The sequence below is a fragment of the Ranitomeya variabilis genome, chromosome 7 (genome assembly GCF_051348905.1).
Source record: "Ranitomeya variabilis isolate aRanVar5 chromosome 7, aRanVar5.hap1, whole genome shotgun sequence".
NCBI classification, from domain to species: Eukaryota; Metazoa; Chordata; class Amphibia; order Anura; family Dendrobatidae; genus Ranitomeya; species Ranitomeya variabilis.
Window position 1 is genome coordinate 186,127,066 of NC_135238.1, and position 22,370 is coordinate 186,149,435.

Sequence of the window (22,370 nt, forward strand, 5' to 3'; positions counted from 1 at the left end):
GCATGCTCTTCGACACTCGTCAGACCAAGGTCTTTCTTCCCGAAGACGAGATCCATTCTTCGTCGGGACATACGCGTGCTCCAGGGCTCTCGGTCTCCCTCCTTCTGTTCGACCATGAAGGTTTTAGGGAGGATGGTAGCAACATTGGAAGCAATTCCCTTCGCCCAATTTCACTCGCGACCTCTTCAGCAAGCCATCCTGTCTCAGTGGAGCAGGTCTGTCTTCTCCCTGGACCGCCCGATCCGACTCTCTCCCCTGGTCAAACAGTCTCTCAACTGGTGGCTCACGTCACCTCTCGTCTCCCAGGGCAGGTCCTTCCTTCCAGTTCACTGGCAAGTGGTGACGACGGATGCTAGCCTACTCGGCTGGGGTGTGGTGTTTCGCCACCTGACTGTACAGGGCCGCTGGTTGGCGCAGGAGTCAACCTTGCCGATCAATGTCCTCGAGATCCGGGCCATTTTTATGTTCCTTCGTCACTGGGAAGGGATTTTCAGGGGCCTTCCAATCCGAATCCAGACGGACAATGCCACGGCGGTGGCATATGTCAACCATCAAGGGGGGACTCGGAGCGCCTTGGCCGAGGTATCCAAGATCCTCCTCTGGGCAGAGGCAACAGTTCCGGTGATATCCGCGGTGCATATCCCCGGCGTGGACAATTGGGCTGCCGACTTCCTCAGCCGTGAGGGTCTCGCGGCAGGGGAATGGTCCTTGCATCCGGAGGTCTTCCATCAGATTTGTCTTCGATGGGGGACTCCGGACGTGGATCTCACGGCGTTTCGAATGAACAGGAAGGTTCCGCAGTTCGTCTCCAGGTCTCGCAATCCTCTTGCTGTGGGCGTCGACGCTCTGACCATTCCTTCGTCACAGTTCGTGCTGCCCTACCTGTTCCCACCCTTTCCATTACTTCCCAAACTGTTGAAAAAGATCAAAGCGGAAGGGGTGCCGCTCATTCTGATCGCCCCGGATTGGCTCAGGAGAGCTTGGTTCGCGGAGCTCGTCAATCTTCTCGCGGACGCTCCCTGGCGCCTTCCAGACAGGCCCGATCTGCTGTCTCAGGGTCCGATCTGCCACCTGAATTCTCGGTCGCTCAGTTTAACGGCGTGGCTGTTGAGACCGCAGTTCTAAGAGCGTCCGGCCTTTTGGACCGGGTGATTCACACCATGATCCAGGCTCGGAAGCCTTCTTCCAGGATCTACTATCGTACCTGGAAGGCTTACTTCCGTTGGTGCGAGTCCAACCGCATTTCATCTATGTCCTTTTCCCTGCCTTCCATTTTGGCCTTCCTTCAGGCAGGACTGGATTCGGGCCTAGCACACACTGGACGAGCGGTGGATACCGCGTCTATCTTATCTTCCACTTGTGCCGGATTTGGCCAGTTCTCAATTGACTCTCTATTGACTCTCTACTAAGAGTGGGGCTTAACCCTTTGGTGACCCATAAGCTTAAAATGCTCTAAGAGAGGTACATTGATGAAGGTCTAATTTTGACCGAAACGTCTATTGTATGTACTCTACTTTACTGATTAAATCTTTATTGCATCTCACTACGTGTGTGCCAAGTTATCTCTAATATTATATGGTTTGGGCACCTACTTGAGCACCACAACCAATAGTTGTGCCTACGGCTTTATTTACAAATTCGCTGTCAGTTCTATCTTGGAAGGTGGCCTTTCTTGTGGCCATCACTTCTATCTGCCGCGTTTCCGAGTTGGCGGCCCTGTCTTGCCGTCCTCCATTCTTGGTCATCCACCAGGACAAGGTGGTCCTCAGGCCTCCGCCTTCTTTTCTTCCTAAGGTGGTTTCCACCTTCCACCTCAACGAGGACATCGTTCTACCTTCCTTTTGTCCAGCTCCGACTCATCCTCTGGAGCGATCGTTGAACAAGCTGGACCTCGTCAGGGCAGTGAAGATCTACCTGGATAGAACGTCCACTTTCCGGAAGACGGATTCTCTTTTCATCATTCCTGATGGCTTGCGCAGAGGCCAACCGGCATCTAAGGTGACTATTGCTCGCTGGATCAGAATGGCAATTCTGATCCTCCTGGGATCAAGGCTCGCTCTACCCAGGCAGTCAGCGCCTCCTGTGCGGTGCACCACAGGGCTTCCGCCCTACAGCTTTGCAAAGCGGCAACCTGGTCTTCCATCCACACGTTCGCCAAATTTTACAAGGTCCATACCTACGCTTCGGCGGATGCCAGCCTAGGCAGAAGGATCTTGCAGGCGGCAGTGGTGAGTCCTCTGGCCTGATGGAAGTCTGTTTCTTCCCGCCCTTGGGACTGCTTTGGGACGTCCCATGGTTCCTGTGTCTCCCAATGAGAGGCTATAAAGAAAACAGGATTTTTGGTAGCTTACCGTAAAATCTGTTTTTTGGAGCCTCCATTGGGGGACACAGCACCCTCCCAATGTTTCTCAGTTTCTGTTGTTTTATGTTCTATGACTGTTCTCACGTTTACAGTTCTCAAGCTTGTGGTTATGGTTTTCATTTCATTTCAATGATCTTTTTATTAAATAATATGCAATATTACAAATGAACTTTTGAGCGAACAAAAAGAAATATTGACATATTAAGTATATTATTACATCCATTCACGTACAACTTAAGAATGTCAGACAATAAAAAAAGAACTGTATCTGTAAGTGATAGGAAGATGATGTAGGCTAAGAGGACGAGAAAAGAAAAAAAAGGTAAGAATAAGGGGACTTAGGTGGGTGTAGAGTAGGGAGGGGTGGAGGGAGGGGGACAGGAGGGTGGGCACCAAGGGTGAGTTCATTTAGCTGATACTGAACTTAAGAAGGTTAATTGAGATCTGAATTGAGTCCATGGAGACCAGACGTTAAGAAATCTGCTGTGAGTATTATTGACTCTTGCCGCTAATTTCTCCATGTAGTATAACTGATCTATTTTAAGGTAAAGTTGTTGGGTGGTGGGCGTAATAGTTGAGTTCCATTTAGATGGGATTAGCGTTTTCCCGGCTGCTAGAACATATTGAGCTAGTTTTGAAGCTTTGCTGTCTTGAGGCCAAATCGGAAGATTCAAAAAAAGGTTCTCTGGCTTCAGTGTTACACGTTTACCCAAAAGTGTAAATATGACTTGGGATACTTCTTTCCAGAAAGGACAGATCTGTGGGCATGTCCACCAGATATGAAAATAGCTTCCTTCATTGGTCCCACATCTCCAGCAATTATTAGATGAGGCTCTGTGCCATTTATGTATCTGTTTGGGGGTGACATACCATCTTGTAATAATTTTATAAGAGTTCTCTTGTATGCGGACGCAATTTGAGGGCCCATGAGAGTTTTTATAGATATACTTGATGTGTTGCTCAGTTAGAGGGATCCCTATGTCCTTTTCCCAATGGGCTAAGTATGCTCGTTTCAGGGGTGTATCTATGGTTAATAAGGTTTGGTAAATCGTTGAAAGAATTTTTCGAGGGGGTTCAAATCTGGCACAGAGGACCTCAAAGGGAGTTAGTATTCTGTTCAAATCAATTGGCCGGTTTGGTGGAGAGAAAAGATGGGCCAATTTCCCATGTTGAAGAAAGGTGAGGCCCGATAGGCCTGGAATTTTACGTAGGTCATGTAATGGGAGAAGTGACCCATCTTCAAGCAATTGCTCGATTGATATACGGGCAGCGGATATGGGGAGAGTGTCTATCAAATCGGAGACTCTGGTCAATGGGGAGAAGGATGGAGCCAGGGTTTCACCCCACTTCTTCCAGATTTTTAAGGTAGCTAGCGTAAAATTGTTTTTATGGTCCTTAAGATTTAGTATTTTATTGCGGTTTAATAAGATAGAGCGCAGTGGCATGGGAGACATTGCTTCCTCTACTTGAAGCCATTGTTGTTTTCCTTTATCATTTCTGATCCAGTGGATCGTTCTAGCTAGGTGAGAGGCTTGATAGTATTTGACAATGTCTGGGGCACCCATGCCACCTTTGTCTTTCGGTAGGGTGAGGGTTTGGAAATTAATGCGGGGTTTACATTTTTGCCATGTATATATTTAAAAAATAATGAGTGGACTTTAGTTAGAAAGGATATGGGTATATGGATTGGGAGCATATTGAAGACGTATATAAATTTGGGGAGAATGAGGCTTTTTAGTATATTTTTTCTTCCAATCCAGGAAAGAAAGGGGTCCTTCCAAGATCTGAGATTGGTGGCTGTAGTTTGGTATAGTTTGTTAAGATTGAGCTCAAATAAATCTTTGTGAGACGCACTTATTTGAATTCCTAGGTAAGTTAAACTTTTGGGTTGCCACGGGAAGGGGAATGTAGATTTGAGTTTCCTCATTATATTGTTTGGTATGCCTAGATTTAACATTTCTGATTTAGTCTCATTTATTTTGAAGTTAGATAGTTTGTGGTTATGGTTTTCAACCTTGTTATTTATCTCCTACTGCTTTCTCATTAACTGAAGAGTATAATGCCAGTCGGTGGGGTGTATACTGCAGAGGAGGAGCTAACTTTTTTATTTGCATAGTGGCAGCCTCCTAGTGGCAGCAGCATACACCCATGGTTCCTGTGTCCCCCAATGGAGGCTCCAAGAAACAGATTTTACGGTAAGCAACCAAAAATCCTGTTATTCAGTATACTTCCTAGACTGGCCCCACAACACTGACTATGGAGGAGAGGGGCCGGTTTTGGGAGATGAGTATCATTTTTTTTAAATTCTATTTCCTATCTCCTTTAGATCGCTACTGGACAAACCCTTAGGGTATGTGCACACGTCAGGATTTCTTCAGGATTTTTTTGCGTTTTTTTTGAGGATTTCCCTGATAAAAACGCTATAATACCACATAAAAAAACGCATACATTATGCATCGTATCATTTAGAATGCATTCCGCGTTTTTTGTGCAAATGTTGCTTTTTTTCCGCAAAAAAACGCAATCCGGAAAAAGAAGCAATATGTTCATTATTTTTGCGGATTTTTTGCGGATTTCCCATGAAATTGGAGTGTCTGGGAAAAAACGCAAAAATTCCGCAAAAAAAAAAAAAACGCGTAAAAAACGTGCAAAAAAAAATCGCATGCGGATTTCTGGCAGAAATGTCCGGATTTTGTCAGGAAAATTTCTGCAAGAAATCCTGACGTGTGCATATACCCTCAAACTAAAGGCTGAAATCTATGTCTTTTTTATTTTATTGGTATCTTTGTTGCTTACACCACTGCACCCAGATATTTCCTGCCGTATATCGCCCTTTGGAGGTCCTGTTCGCCCTACAAGCAGTCAGGTTGCCTACATGGTAGAACACTTTATAACGTGACGTGTCAGGAGATTAGTTGGGATTTATGAATTTAGAATCTCTAAAATTTTTACAACAAAGGGATTCCCAGCATGTTTTTGTTTTTCTCCCCGTGACGATGATGCAATTGTGTTTCTGCTAGGAGGTGTTTGAATTGCCTAACAAATGTTGATTGAGCTACCCTAGTGTTTACCAAGTTCCAGGTCTAAAGTGGTCAGGTTTTGCTCTGATTTTTATTCTCGCTGCTCCCCTGACCGTTCTTTTGTTTTGGGATATTTTTTCTATATTTTTATTTTATTTTTTGTCATAAATCTGACATACAGTTTCAGAAATATAGGCCTTTTTTATTTAGTGATAATTTTCATAGTCTTTACAAGGCGGCAGGGCTCATAAGATAATTATGCAAAACAGGTTACATATGCGCCCTTAGATAACCCTGGGAGCAACGTCTCCTTGGTAAAGAACATAAACATTGGCATTAGATAAAAAGGCCAGAGATCTGGGACCATATGGTGGATTTAAAAAAGAAGAAATAAAAAAAATATATATATATATACATATATATATATATATATATATAATGATTTTTTTTTCCCTTGGTTCCATAAAATTAGATCAAAAACGGACATGTGTAGAACTTCTTTTGGTCCTCGAAAATCACGGATATGTGAATGGCCCCATAGTGTATCACGGGTATGAGTGCTATCCGTGAAAACCACAAGTTGTACTCGTACGCGACAATCAGACGTCTGAATGAGGCCTGAGTGCGTGTGAGATTTTAGTGATATTTTTAACAACTTGGTAGCTTTTCATTCGCAGGTACCATGTGCTGTGTCCACGTGTGTAGCCAAAATGTAACAGTTGTCTGTTCATTTTTCGCAGGGAACAAATGGATCGCAGCTCTGGGACACGGCATTTGCAATACAGGCATATTTAGAGGTAAAGTATGTGAACTACAAGCAGTTGTGCCTCATCTCGGGGACATTTTGTAAGATTTAATTTATTTTATTTACATTAGTGAAAAAAAACATGAAAAAAAATTACAATAAAGCCCATATTTTTTTTTTCATATCAGTTTTTATAATTTGTTTCAGTATGTTTTTATTGTTTTGTTTTTTTTATTTTTTTTTGCCGTCTGTCTACAGGCTGGAGCACACCGGAAAAAACTATTTGAGAAAACTTTGGAGAAGGCGCATGAATTTCTTCGTATTACACAGGTGACGTTTTGGAAAATGTTAAAAGGAGCTTGAAGAGATGTGAACACTATATACATCTTTTGAACATTTTTTTTTTTATTTTTGCAGTTGATTATTTCATTAAAATGTTTTGCCTTTCGATTTGTAGAGCTTGCAGGTTATGCTGCTCTTTTTTGTCTTCATTACTTAAGATGAGATGATGAATCTTGAAGCTAATCTTAGCTTTTATATATATATATGTGTATATATATATATATATATATATATATATATATATATATATATATATATATATATATATATATATACGTATTAGGGTTGAACAATTAATATAAATGTTCAATTCTCTAGTTGCCTACTCCTGGCCTAATGGATATTGATCATGTGCACTAAAGAAATACACCAGACACAGTCAGCTGTAACTCTTCTTGATCAATGTGTGGCTCAGCTCCAAGAAGGGATTTATTAGTCAAACACAATGTTATATATCTCCTGTAAGGGGGCTCGGTTAGTTCTAAAATGGGAGTGATCGGATGTATTCCATTGGTTAGTGGGTTGGGCATGAGCAAGTCCATGGGCGGATCCATGAGGTCATCAAGGTGGGTTGGTCCGTGAGGTCATCAAAGTGGGCGTCACTGTGGGTGGATCCATGAGGTCATCTGGGTGGGCGTCATCTTGGATACCAGACCGCATGGTCTGCTGAAACAGGAAATGGCAGCCATCTTCAGTGTCTTCATTGTTCATATACCTGAGCACACGGCTCTGGTAGAGGAGATGGCAGCCATCTTAAGTGTCTTACTTTGTTTGAGGAAAACTTATGTAAGGTTAAACAATACATGTTATAGGTTGCTTCCCTCCATTACCTTATGTGTTGAGGTTAATTAAGTATTTGATCTTATGGCTCTCCTCAACAGTCCCCCCTAAATACTTTATTAACCTTTTCTTTTATCTCGATCCCACCGTGGTTCTCTAACCCATCGATGTTAAGTGTTATTATGACATCAGAGGCTTCATGACAATATGGATGCTATAGACACCAGAGAATGTGTGACTAATTATGGGTATACTGCGGAGGTATATCGGAGCGCGTTACCCATGTCCTCGGGACTTCCCAACATGCTGGATCTATTACTCTCCAATCTCCCATCTCCATGGTTACTTAGAGTAAAATACACACATGCGACTAACCCTGTTGTACACATCCTAGATCTGACCGTCTTGCCCGGGAGGGGGAATTGGAGTTTTCACCAGTTTGAGACAAGTTTTCCCTTGCGGAAAACCTCCCTTTGTAGCTGGACTTTGACAAGCAGGTCAGATCCTACTCTGTCCCTAACTGTCTAACAAGTTTACAATGTGAGAGATGGATCCAGGAGGCGCTCAGCAATCCTGACCGAAGTAGGAGTAGTCAGGAGCACTTGGTAGGGACCCTTAAATCTCGACTCCAGGAATGTCTTTTCTGATGAACTTCTTTACAAGCACGTAGTCACCAGGTTGGAGAGCATGGGTACCTTCACTGGAATCTGGACCTGGAATGGATGATAAAACTCGTACATGTGTTACTGACAGTTCTTTAGTAACAACAATTAACAACAATTACATAATTTACAAGAGTATCACTTCCTAAGGCTAGCTGTTGTGGAAAATATTGACCCAATCTCGGTGGCCCCCCAAAAAGAATCTCGTATGGTGTGAGTTTAGTGGGACCCCTTGGAGTGTTTCTGACTGAGTATAAGGCAACGTGCAAAATGTCTGTCCAAGGAAGTCTGACCTCCTGACTGGCTTTCAGTATTTTATTTTTCAAGGTGCCATTCAATCTTTCTACTTTCCCACTGCTCTGAGGGTGATATGGAGTATGTAAACCCAAATCCGCTCCCACCAGTGTCCATAGTTCCTTAGTCAGTGCTGCAGTGAACGCAGGTCCTTGGTCACTCTCAATTACCTCTGGGACCCCATATCTGCTTACTACTTCAGTCATCAGTCTCTTAACAGTCACTCTGGCAGTCATGTTGGTTACTGGATAGGCTTCGGGCCATCCTGAGAACATGTCAGTCACTTCCAGTACATACTCGTACTTCCCTACTTTTGGCATTTGAATGTGATCAATCTGAATCCTCTGAAAGGGATAAAGTGGTTTAGCCAAATGTTTCTGAGTAACTTTCTGAGGCGGTGCTGGATTGCATGTTGCACACACAAGGCAGGACTTGCAATATTTTTGGGTAACAGTAGAGATCCCAGGTGCCATATAAATCTTCCAAATCATCAGGTCAGGTCATTCATCTGATTCTTGCCTCTGTGGGTGATAACGTGTGCCCATTCTGTCACTGAGGGGTACAGATTACGGGGTAGACCTTTGTGTTCACCCTCCAGACTCCATCTTCATCCTTTTTTAGCTCCTCCTTCTTGCCATGACTTCTTTTCATCATCTGATGTCTTGTCTTGATGTAGATGGATGATCCTCTTAAGAGAGCCTTTAGTCCCTTCTTCAGTGTCTTGTGACACGTACACCGCTGCTTTTTCTTTCCCAAATGGATCCACAGCATAGGTTTTTGCTGTTTTGTCAGCAAAGAAGTTGTTTCCCCTTGCTTCTGGAGAATCCAGTCTCCCGTGAGCTTTGATCTCGATCACTGCAACCTCTGAAGGTAGATTCAGAGCGACCACAAGTTCTTGCATGGTAGCAGCATGTTTTAGATGAGTTCCACTGGACGTTAGGTATCCTCTGGCTGCCCAGATACTGCCGAAGTCATGAGCCACTCCAAAAGCGTATCTTGAATCCGTGTAGATGTTGACCACCTTCTCCGTCGCTTCCTGACAAGCCAACGTCAAAGCTTTAAGTTCCGCTTCTTGTGTAGACATGTGCGGTGGTAGCGATCCAGCTGAGATGACCTGGTCATGTGTAACCACGGCATACCCCGTATGGAATCTTCCGGTTTCATCTGCAAATCTGGAACCATCAGTGAAGAACGTCAGGTCAGCATGTGGGAGTGGGTCTTCAGACACGTTTTTTCTGGGAGGCTACTTCTTCATGCATTTGTTCAAGACAGTCATGATCCTCTGAGTGTGTAGAGGCATCTTCTCCGAGAGCATCAGTATCATCCACATCCCCCCTGGAAAGAGGAAGCAGCGTGGACAGTTTGAAGATGCTGCAGCGGACAAGAGTGACATTATCCGGAACCAAGAGCCAACGTTGGAGTCTCATATGATGCTGTACCAACAGATGTTTAGGTTGAGTCTGGCCTAGAATAGCTTTTATGTCGTGTGGAGCCATTAAGAGAACCGGATGTCCTAAGATGATATCAGAAGTTTTGTCCAGAAGCATATGTGCAGCATGAACAGTTCTGAGGCAAGTCGGGGAAGCTTGAGACACAGAGTCCAGGCGGGCAGAGTAGTAGCCGATTGGTCTTGTTCTTCCCCCATGTTTTTGTGCTAGGACTCCGGAAGCATGTCCTGCTACTTCACTGACAAACAAGTAAAAAGGTAGTTGATAATTTGGGATTCCAAGAGCTGGTGCAGACTGTATGGCCTGTTTAAGAGCATAGAAGGTTTCCACGGATTTAGTACATAGTGGAAACGCTGACGTCATCGTACAATGGCTGCATCAGCTTTGAGGCATCTGGAAACCTTTGGCAACAATAATAATTGATAGGTCAGCCAACTCATCCGAGGCCCTTGTCTTAGGTTCTTGGCAGAACTCAACACCAGAGTCCCATGTCTCGTCATGCTCCTGTAGAAAGGCATCGGCTGTTTTTCTGGATCTAGAACTTGGTTCAACAGAGTAGCAGCTTGCTGGGGTGTAAACTTGACATAGAGGGTGGGCTCCTCAGACATGAGCATTGGCACTGTTGGCGGTGGCACCTGAAGCGGGAGTAGAGATGGCACCGGGAGTGCAGATGTAGTCCCTTGTGTATGAGGACCCGGAGGAGGTAACAGTCCTGGAATGAGGGGCTCTATTTGGGCAGCTCCAGTATCATGGTGTGGGCTCCAGGTGACGCAGGCAGTCTTAAAATCTTTAACAGTCCTGTCCTCATTAATGCGAGTTATTGCTGCATGAAGTTGTTGAGCACTAACGTCTGGATGAATAGGGTCATAAGTAGGGGTCACAGTGTGTATGATCATTCTACACAGGAGACTGCCAGCTTTAGTCACCGCTAAGTCCCCAACAGCTATCTGACCACGTGACTCAACAATGATATGACTGTCAGCTTGAATAGTCGCCCCTCCTGCTTCCACTATAGCTCTAGCTACACCTCCATTGTGCTCTAACCGAGAATTGGCAGCATTAACAATAGCGTCTGTCTCCACTGTTGTAATGTCACCCTTTCCCACCACTAACAAGGGTCCCTCAGGAAGTTCTTTTTCAAAAATAGGTTGCCAACATTCCCTCCCCTTTGTGCTTCCTGTGCTATTGGTATCCCCCTCCCACATTGAGCCCCCCCTTGATACAGTCGCCACCGTCCCATACAGGTGTGCGCTTGGCTGCGAGACAGCCTGTGAGGTACTGGGCATAGGGTTATGTAGGCTGCGTGAGAGTGCTGTTGTGGAAGCATTGGGAGGAGAGGCCGCTGCTTGGAGCATCTCACGTGGGTGTGCGGCTAAATTGGCAGTGGACAAGACAGTAGAAGGGGTAGGTGCTGGGGACGATCCAGGTGGGAGGACTGCTGGATTCACAACAGGAGTGATAGAGGAAAGGGTTGGTGCCCCATTGGAAACAACAGAGATAGGAAACATGGGTAAAGCCTGTTCACTTCCCGAAGGAATATAGTATTGGCCGTTAGTGGTCATTACTGGGTAACAAGGATTTGGTGATGTGGCGTGTAGCCTTAATCTGAGATGTTCACCACCAGGAGCAGCACATTCGCCATCCACAACATGGCTGCCTTCAGAATTAACACCTTTGCCATCCACAACATGGCTGCCGTCAGAATTATATTTACCACCACCAAGATGGCTGCCGTCAGAATTATATTTACCACCACCAAGATGGCCGCTATCAGAATTATATTTACCACCACCAAGATGGCTGCCATTAGAATTATATTTACCACCACCAAGATGGCTGCCGTCAGAATTATATTTACCACCACCAAGATGGCTGCCGTCAGAATTATATTTACCACCACCAAGATGGCCGCCGTCAGAATTATATTTACCACCACCAAGATGGCTGCCGTCAGAATTATATTTACCACCACCAAGATGGCCGCTATCAGAATTATATTTACCACCACCAAGATGGCCGCCATTACATTTAGCACCTGGCTCTGGGCCACCATTTTGGCTGCTATTACATTTAACACATTGGCCATTAACAAAATGGCGACCATTACATTTACCACATGGCTCTGAGCCACCATTTTGGCTGCTATTACATTTAACACATTGGCCATTAACAAAATGGCGACCATTACATTTACCACATGGCTCTGAGCCACCATTTTGGCTGCTATTACATTTAACACATTGGCCATTAACAAAATGGCGACCATTACATTTACCACATGGCTCTGAGCCACCATTATACGGTGGTGGCCGCTCACAGGATATATTTTTGTAATACACAACTCAAAACTCTATTCTTTCTATTCCTTTTCTCTTCTACCCAATTTCCAATTTTTCCTTTTTTTTTTTTTTTTTTTTTTATACAGACTTTCAGAGACTCTTTCTCCTGCCCTAGCAATAGACAATCCATTATCTTCTAGGATACCTTTTCTTTTATCTCAAGACAAGCTTCCACTCCAGGGGCTGTAACCATCCCCCTTCTGGCATTCCACACAATTTCCACTAATGTGCATGAGTCTAACTTGCCATCTGAATTTGGCTTAGTGCCCATACGGCAGAACTGCATTAATTTCTCCATCTTTCTATAGATATACAGTATATATATATATCTATCTATCAAGATAACAAACACCAAACAAACAATAAGACGGGGGAGATGACTCAAACCTGAGATTCTAAAGGGAACTGAGTCTGCAGTACTCAGCTCCTATTGCTTCTTGTCACGTGGTCCCTGTCTGACTTCCGTGCTCCGTACTTTACAAACCAATTATTCCCTACTTTGTCAAATTGCTCCCTAACTTACCGGTCCCCGTGCAGAGTCAACTCACTCGATGTCACGGGGCAAAAAAAAGAAAAACTATAAATTTAATTGGCCCAAACTGAGCCAACTCGCTCCAAGTTTCAATGAGCCGCTACACAATTTATTATGCCCGAACTGAGCCAATTCGCTCCAAGATTTACCGGGTCCCCCTAGGCCGAGTCAATTCACTCAAGGTCCTAGTCCTCTTGTACAGAACTGAAAATCTTATCACAGGCGACAACCGTATACCACAGACAAAAATTATTTTATTTTTTTTCTACACTTGCTTTCTTTCCTTCTTTAAAAACAAAACCTGTTTTTCTCGTCCTACCACATGCTTTTCTTTCTGTAAACAAACCTGTTTATTCTTTCCTAGTAACCTGCTTTGTTCCAAACACAATGCTTTTCTTTAACTACCAGTACATACCCTGTTTTTCCTGTTTTATCACTTGCCTGTAGCCCTCTGTAAACACTAACCTGCTTTGACTGTCCTTACACAATATTTCTCTTCTTTACTACCAATCATCTCCCCTCTTCACAACATGTAACAGGCAGTAGGCAACTAAAACGTGACGGTTCTTGCAATTAAATGACCAGCAGCGGAGATACCCTTTCTGCCGTCTTTCAGATACCAAGAAAACCGGACACGGTCAGGCAATCTGCACAGGATACCCCGAAGGACACAGGTAAAGACTACAGATTATAAAAATCAGCAGACTTACCGTGTTCTGTTAAGGAGTTGATCAGTCTCCAGGTTCGGGGTACTCAGTGCATCCAGCTGTTCCACCCGCCGGTTTCCAGGGTTCAGGGCTCTCCTCTGCTGGCCCCAGGTTGGGCGGCCAAATATTAGGGTTGAACAATTAATATAAATGTTCAATTCTCTAGTTGCCTACTCCTGGCCTAATGGATATTGATCATGTGCACTAAAGAAATACACCAGACACAGTCAGCTGTAACTCTTCTTGATCAATGTGTGGCTCAGCTCCAAGAAGGGATTTATTAGTCAAACACAATGTTATATATCTCCTGTAAGGGGGCTCGGTTAGTTCTAAAATGGGAGTGATCGGATGTATTCCATTGGTTAGTGGGTTGGGCATGAGCAAGTCCATGGGCGGATCCATGAGGTCATCAAGGTGGGTTGGTCCGTGAGGTCATCAAAGTGGGCGTCACTGTGGGTGGATCCATGAGGTCATCTGGGTGGGCGTCATCTTGGATACCAGACCGCATGGTCTGCTGAAACAGGAAATGGCAGCCATCTTCAGTGTCTTCATTGTTCATATACCTGAGCACACGGCTCTGGTAGAGGAGATGGCAGCCATCTTAAGTGTCTTACTTTGTTTGAGGAAAACTTATGTAAGGTTAAACAATACATGTTATAGGTTGCTTCCCTCCATTACCTTATGTGTTGAGGTTAATTAAGTATTTGATCTTATGGCTCTCCTCAACATACGTACACACAAATAAAATTAACATAAATGAAGAATCTGAGCTTAGATTAGCTTCGGCACAGGTCACAGAGCTTACATGATGCAATGAGAAAAGTATGCTATCGAGCAGCGTGCACTGTTCTGTATTACATGCAAGCTCTACAAGTTACACAGTAGTACATTTTTAATAACCGACAACTGCAAGCCTGTTCTTTTTATTTATTGTGGCATCCCAGGAGTCATACATTGTGGTTTTTGGGTGACAAAGTCAGATGAGGGCTTGTTTTTTTTCTGTGATCAGTTGTGTTTGTCAGTCACATACACATAATATATGATTAATTTCTTTATGTTGCAGATACCTGATAACCCACCAGAGTACAAGAAATTCTACAGACAGATGAACAAGGTGGGTATATATTATAAAGGAGTGTTCATGGTCATCTGTAGGTTTCCTGAGGGGGCAGGTGTATTTACCATACAAATTATATGACCGTACATCATTCTTCCTAACAAGTGACTCTTTTAGAAACGCAGTATCCGATATCTTGTTTTCCTTTGAGTATTTTCAGTACTATGACTTTTTGTTGTAATCCAGGGCGGATTCCCATTCAGCACTCGGGACTGTGGTTGGATTGTAGCAGATTGTACTGCAGAGGGGCTGAAGTCTGCAATGCTGCTCCAAGAAAACTGCTCTTTCTTATCTGAACATATTCCGAGGAGCAGATTACGGGATGCCGTCGATGTGGTAAGAAACGTTCAGCCGTGTATGTGGGAATTGGTGGTCTTCTGTGATGTAACTTGATAATTTCGATGTGCTGTAGCTACTTAGTATGAAGAATTCTGATGGCGGATTTGCTACCTATGAAACCAAACGAGGTGGCCGCTTGTTGGAAAAGCTCAATCCCTCTGAAGTGTTTGGTACGTACATAGTAATGTAATAAATACATCCTGATGAGGAGCATGGAGATCACATTCAATGCTTTCACTCACTGCAGGCGATATTATGATTGACTAATTGACTAATAATTGACAAAATACTCACCACAGTGGCAGCTCACTTCCTATTGTGCCATGCGGGTAAATATTCAGGTGCTAGAGTTGTGGGCTTAGAGAGGGTCTGTGGTTCGGGCAGAGGGGGGTCTCTTGAAAATAGGCTCCTGCAAGAAGAGGCACGTTGGATTTTTTCATTGCGATCCACGGTCCCTTCTGGCATTAATGAGGATCTTCTTTATACAGGCTTTTTGGGCTAAAGCTAACTAATGATCCTTTTGTTTCAGATTCCTTTACTAGATGTTATTGGACCGAGCCTCTATCCTTCTTGATACTTATGGATTGGTGTATACATCTATGGCTCGTACCTCATTGGAGATGCTCTTCGTTTCTGTCATATGTCACGTCTACGCTTGTGAACTAAGTGAATCTTTGAAGAATCAGAAATACGTCATGAACCGGCCGATTACGGATCAAAGCAAACTGTTTGTTTGTACTAAATCTTGTGCACGTATACTTACCTTTTTTGTTTTCTGATCAAGTCCTATATGTCTTTCCATCAGAGTCTTGTATTATAACTGCTGGATTCATGTTCACGGCCTTTTTTTTTTTTTTTTGTTTCAGTTGCTCGGCTGAGCAGCCTGCTTACTACTGTACTTTCTAGACACTTTTTTCTTGCAACGGTGCATATACTGCTTCGGTATTCCATCTATAGGCTTCATCAAGGGGCTCCTTGGTGGTTGTAAGTCATGTACATTTATTCACCTTGGTTATCTCGCTCTCATTAGTTCTTTTCATGAGGGGTCATAACCATCAAATCATTATATACACTCCTCCTTTTGTATTTTCTCTTTTTTTTTTTTTTTTTTGGTTCCCCGATATGTTTTCTTTCATGTGTCATTTTTGGTTTGTTTGTCTTTGTTTTATCCTTTTTCATTATACCTGTTTAAGTCTTTTTATTTACCCATGCACTTATTTAGCTAGTTAGTCAGTGTCACTTTTTCTTTTTCTTTGTTTTGTCCTTATCTTTTTTATTTTTCAAATTACGCATTGTGCTATATGAGTACATTGGGTCACTTCCCCTGTTTTCATGTGCAGCGCCAGACACCTTTTTCTCATGTCCCTGTTAAACAGCAACTGGGGCTTTTCCTTTACACGATGCGCAGCGTTGGATGTCTCCGACGCATGCGCATTGTGCAGTACTGGCAGACGTCTGCCAGTACGGGCGTCTCTCTTCCTGCCCGCGTCATTTCCGCTCACGGCCTGGCCACACGATAAGGTATTTAAACTCTAATTGATCGTTCTTTTTTGCACCTTCCCCTGACGAAGCCGTCCTTAGTGACGGCGACACGCGTTGGGTTTGCGCCCCATGCTGTGCCCTGCCTGCGGCGCTTGGTCCCTCTCATTGATTTCCTGGCACCTTTGGGTACTCTGCCTGTAGCACTTTTTATCTGGCTGGACACATGTTCTGGTAGTGCCTTCTGTTGTGGTAACTATACCATTTGTTTCAGGGTCTATTTATGCTTTACTATCACTATATTTTGGTTATTTATATCCCCGTAGCATATCTGCCGCTGGATCGGGGGCATAGAACACTTTGGACCCTATACCTTTTTGGGCACTAGGGGCATATGTATTTCCCTACCAGGTGCTATTGTTTATCTCTTGTCTCTCTGAGGGGATCTTTATACATTGCTTGCGCCATCTTATGTATCAACGAGAGTGCGGACACCTAGCATTATATTGTATTTTTTACCTGCTTTACCAGGTTAATTGTGTGTCATATGTGTCTGCTTACCGATTGTATCTCTGTGGCGTCCAGTGGGGGATTCACGGCATTATGCCATTTTAATTGTTTTTAACATTTGTATCAATAAGTTTTCCCTTTTACATTATTTATCAGTGGTGTGCGATTCATATAGAGTGGTGCTTTTTTTCTTTTGTGTTATTTGGGAAAGTTTGCGCTATGGTTCATGTAATTGAATTTCAAAAACGTGGCCTTCCACACGCTCACATTTTGATTATTCTGGACAGCAACTCCAAATTAAGGACTGAGGAGGACATAGACAATATAGTGTGGGCTGAAATTCCCAATCCTACCCACTACCCTCAGCTCCATAAAATTGTTCTCCAACATATGATTCATGGTCCGTGTGGAGAACACAACCCAAATTCTCCCTGTATGGATCTGGGGAAGTGTACAAAAGGTTTCCCTAAAGATTTGCAACCAAGAACCATCATAGCTAAGGACGCCTATCCTACTTATCGCAGACACTTTGGCCCATCTTTTCAACACCATTCTAACATGATTGACAATTCGTGGGTGGTTCCATATAATCCGTTCCTGCTATTAAAATACAAGTGCCATATAAATGTCGAAGTTTGTGGTTCCATTCAGGCTGTGAAATATTTATTTAAATACGTCTACAAAGGACATGATAAAGCCAATCTTGAAATCTGCCAGACTAACATCCAACATGATGAAACACACCAATTCATGGATTCAAGATATGTCAGTGCACCAGAGGCAGCTTGGCGAATATTGTCATATCCAATGCATAAACAATCTCATAGCATCATTCGCCTTGCTGTACATCTACCGCATTCTCAGCCACTCTATTTTCATGAGGATGACTCTATTGGAAACATCAAACAAAAGCTCCATCAAAATTCTACACTTATGGCCTACTTCAAGCTTAATCAGAACGACCATCATGCTCATATTTATTTATATCGTGAAATTCCCGAAAACTATGTTTGGAAAGAAGGTTCTTGGGAAGTTAGAAAGCGAGCAGGTGGTTCTGTGATTGGACGAATGTATACTGTCAGTGTGAAAGACCAAGAACGCTACTATTTAAGATTGTTATTGTTACATGTCAAAGGTGCAACCAGTTTTGACAGCATAAAAACTGTACACGGAGTCACACATGAAACCTTCAAAGATGCGGCATTAGCTCTTGGCTTACTATTTGATGATAGTCTGTGGAGAAATACATTACTTGATGCCAGTATTCTCAACATGCCAGCACAGCTACATGACATGTTTGCCTACATTTGTATTTTTGGTCCTCCAGCTAAACCTCGGGACTTATGGGATGAATTTAAGGAACACTTTGTAGAAGACTACTGCCATGCATACCACTCCGACACTCTGGAGTGTGTCAATTGTGAAGGCTATGCTATGACAGATGTCCAACATGTTCTTAAAGCTCATGGCAAAACTTATACTGATTTTAATTTGCCACGTCCAGTCAAGAAACAACACCTCCTCCCACAGTATGATAAAGATTATGAGTTATCAGCAGCTGCTGAAATGAAAGCTACTCTAAATGAGGACCAACTTTTTGCTTTTGATGCTATCACTCAAGCTTTAGAAGACACTAATTCTACAGCAAAGTGTTTTTTCCTTGATGGTCCTGGTGGCAGCGGAAAAACGTACCTATATCATCTACTCCTACATCAGCTAAGAGGACAAGGAGACATTGTGTCACCTGCTGCCACTACTGGAATTGCCGCCAACTTGCTACAAGGTGGACGAACCATTCATTCTCTTTATGGGATTCCAATTCCTGTGAATGAAACATCTGTTTCCAGGATTAAGAATGATACCGATGCAGCAAAAGATTTGCACAGCACTAAACTTTTTATTATTGATGAGTGCACAATGCTATCCAAATATGCATTGCATGTCATTGATAGAGATTTACGTGATGTCATGACAACAAATGTAGCTCACAAAGAAAAAACACCGTTTGGAGGTAAAGTGATTGTTTTTGGAGGCGACTTTAGACAATGTCTTCCTGTCATCCCTCATGGGACAAGAACTGATGTTGTAGAGAGCTGTATAAAATATTCACAACACTGGCAACATTTTACTCGCCTGCCACTTATTAACAACATGCGCTCCATTGATCCTCACTACAGCAGTTGGTTGCTTCAACTGGGAAATGGTGAACTATCTAATGAACATAACCTTGGAGATGATGTAATTGAAATTCCTCCAGACATGGTATGCACTGGCTCTTTAATAATTGAAATTTTTGGAGATAATCTTTGTATTGATGTGAATGACACCGAAAGCATAAATACAGCTGCATCTCATGCAATTTTATGTCCAAAAAATGAGGACGTTGAGAAAGTCAATTCCCAAGTCATGGATTTATTGATAGGTGACTATACTGAATATATCAGTGATGATTCCATCGATCCTGATGAAGCTGATGACCTCGATCAATACCCACTTGAGTTTTTGAATTCACTAACACCAACTGGAATGCCTTCACATCGGCTGAAACTTAAAATTGGCACCATTGTCATGTTATTACGTAATCTGAACACGAACAAAGGTCTCTGCAATGGTACGCGGCTCATTGTCACTGCCTTACATGCCAATATCATACTGGCTAAAGTAATTAGTGGGTCAGCAGCAGGAAATGTGGTATTCATTCCACAAATTGATTTGTGTCCATCAGAGACTGGATTACCTTTTAAATTAAGACGGAGACAATTTCCCATCAAGCCCGCATTTGCAATGACCATAAATAAATCTCAAGGCCAGACCCTCCATCGAGTTGGCATTTATCTACCAGAACCTGCTTTTGCCCATGGTCAATTGTATGTTGCTTTTTCCAGGGTGAAGCAATGTTGCAATGTGAGGGTTAAAGTGGTTAATACACCACTTCAAGGACAATTATTGGCTGATAGTACTAAAGTCTTCACACGTAATATTATCTACAAAAATATTTTAGTTTAAAGTTACTTTTCTTTTTTTTCATTATTCAGTTTTTCTAATAACATAGACAGCAATAGGTAAATTCTATGTATAGAGATAAGGAAAAAAAACAAAAACAAAAAAAAATTAGTGTAGCCATAGACATATAGATTTTAAGTACTTATGTAGGAAATACGTATATAACATACGTACTCATTAGCATATAGGGTTAATAACTCTATATCATATCTACATAAATTTAGAAATATGATATATCAATACATATTTTTATAGGTAAGTAGAACACACATTAAGTACAAGATGTAAGATGTGTATCATCCAAATGCCTGTATTTGGTGATAGGAACCTGTATTTGAAGCTCCAGCAGTATAGCTGCTGAGAGATTTCATTTTGTTTTTAAAAAGGGTGAGGTTTTTGTGAACAGGTAAGAGACGGGTGGGATGGCTGTTCACACACATCTCTATCTCCAGGTGTGTTCTGTACATAGAAATCGATATATAGATAGGTACATATTTAGATAGATAGGGAAAGAATAGAGATTTTGCTTTCACATCAACATTTTTCTGCTATTTGGAGAATTTATGGTGGAAAAAAGGCTATTTCTGCACTTCCTGCCTAAGGGCTGACCCACGCCACTCTTGCTGTAAGTTGCATGCAATGTATACGGAATTTGTACTTCACTTGCGGCAGGTGCGGCACATGTGGTTTCTGCAGTTTTCGCCACAAAATCTCCACTTACCAGTGTTTTTGTTGTGGCTGCATTTAATGCAATTGTCGAAGCCGCGTTTGCCGCATTTACTGCAAGTTAACTCCAAGCTTCATCTACATTGCATGGCACTTGCTGAAAGTGTGTTGTAGGTCAGTTCTTTGGTGCCAAGTGTGGAAGTTGTATTGTTTTTAACATTACTTCTGCAAATATCAGAAACATGCAGATGTGAAAGAGGTCTGAGTATTAAGAAATAGGAATCAGTTAGTTAGGACCCATCAGTTCAAAGGCTACCGTGACGTGGTTGATGGGCATGTTTATATTAGCCCATCGGTGTACTATGAACGTTGATTTCTTAAATTTTACACTTCTGTAAAAATAAACACAAAAAATTTGGGTACACAAAAAGGCTTTTATTTCTGTTGTACTTATTAGAATTATTTAAAATGAAGGCTTAGCTAAGCCCAAGAGATGATTAAAAACGTTTCATACCAACCCATCAGATGTAAAATTACTGTGAAAATACCTCATGGGCACACAAGTATGCGCCAGTATGGGTACTAAGAGCCCTTCCACATAATAATGAAATATTTTAAAATGTCATAGAACATACCAATATACATAGTTATTGATACATATTATTTATTATTTACATTATTGTTCTTAAGCAAAGAACCGTTGTTGTGGCATTTGCCACAACACGCAAAGTTGTCGTCTGATGTCTTTCATCCCTCTCATAAGCATGTTCATGGATCCTGTGTAACTGTACCTCTGTACCTTAAATAACAAGAATTGTCAAGAGCTGGTGAGTGCAGCCATTTTTTGTTCTTTCTTACTATTATTTATTAATTGTACTATTCTTACATTTGAATAAATAAAGTATATATGGATTCTAGACACACGATTCTTTAGAATCGGGCTGCCATCTAGTATATATATATATATATATATATATATATATATATATATATACTGTATATATGTTTTTACGAACATTTGAGCACATAAATCCATTAGATGTCGGTTTTGCAAGCCTGCGAGAAAATATCGCAGTACGGATGCCATACGGATTACATACGGAGGATGCCATGCGCAAAATACGCTGCAACACCCTGCCTACAGATGACATACGGATCACTATTTTGGGAACATTTCTGCGTATTACAGCCGTAAAAAACGGACCATATTTACATACGCTGAGTGTGACGCCGGCCTTAGCCTGATTAAGCAAACTCCTCAGTGTGCCTCCTCCCTGCTGTTACTAAAATGTCATAGTGCTCAGTACATGCTGCAGCTGTCAATCAGGCTGGGCAGGTAGAGATTGAATCCACTTGCACTCTTTATTTCTCACTCTTTATTTGGGACCCATGTCTTGAGTCCAAGTAATATTAATACTAGGATTGTACAGACATTTTGAACCTGGATTTTCATAGTGAGTACACCAGTTTTGTCAGGTCTCAGAAATCTATTTAATAATATATATAGTTTGAGTTGTGAAATCTAATGACTGATCTGCTTTAAGCCTATTTCCAAACTACCCAATCATACTCCTGGCTAGCTGTATTTGTCTAGAATCGCCTTTTCTTCTTACAGATATGGTAGAAATGATGCTTATGCAGAATGCCCAGATGCACCAGATCATTATGCAGAACATGATGCTAAAAGCACTGACCCCCATGGCCTTGTCACAAGCTGCTGGTAATGCGCCACCAGCGCCACCTCAGACACAAGTACGCTTTTGGCTTTTCTATATTTCTATATTCTTAAAATGTAGCAGTTTTTGTTATTTTACAGGATGTTTTTTCAACTGACAAAGTATTTGTTACTTGCAGGTAAAGTTTTTGTTCTTTTGTGTTTTTTTTTTTTTTTAGCCTGCAGATTAATCTGATATCTGCAGGTTACTAACATTATTTTCCATGACAGGTTCCCTTTAAATGGAATCTGTCAGCAGATTTTTCTATGTAATCTGAGAGTAGCATGAAGTAATCGCAGAGACCCTGATT

General features: G+C 42.3%; 1 protein-coding gene across 2 annotated transcripts in view; it reads left to right on the forward strand.

The window, feature by feature from the left end:
• Positions 1-22,370, forward strand: part of LOC143784336 (lanosterol synthase-like) — a 40,621-nt gene that overhangs the window by 14,095 nt on the left and 4,156 nt on the right. Inside the window, exons 12-18 of one of the 2 annotated variants that reach the window (XM_077272517.1) lie at positions 6,123-6,179; positions 6,386-6,457; positions 14,295-14,345; positions 14,535-14,684; positions 14,761-14,857; positions 15,217-15,671; positions 21,961-22,097. In XM_077272517.1, the coding sequence (XP_077128632.1) occupies positions 6,123-6,179; positions 6,386-6,457; positions 14,295-14,345; positions 14,535-14,684; positions 14,761-14,857; positions 15,217-15,353 (564 nt within the window). In that variant the 3' untranslated portion in view covers positions 15,354-15,671; positions 21,961-22,097. Of the gene's footprint in view, positions 1-6,122; positions 6,180-6,385; positions 6,458-14,294; positions 14,346-14,534; positions 14,685-14,760; positions 14,858-15,216; positions 22,098-22,370 lie in introns of those variants that run through there. The other variant, XM_077272516.1, reaches the window with a different exon arrangement.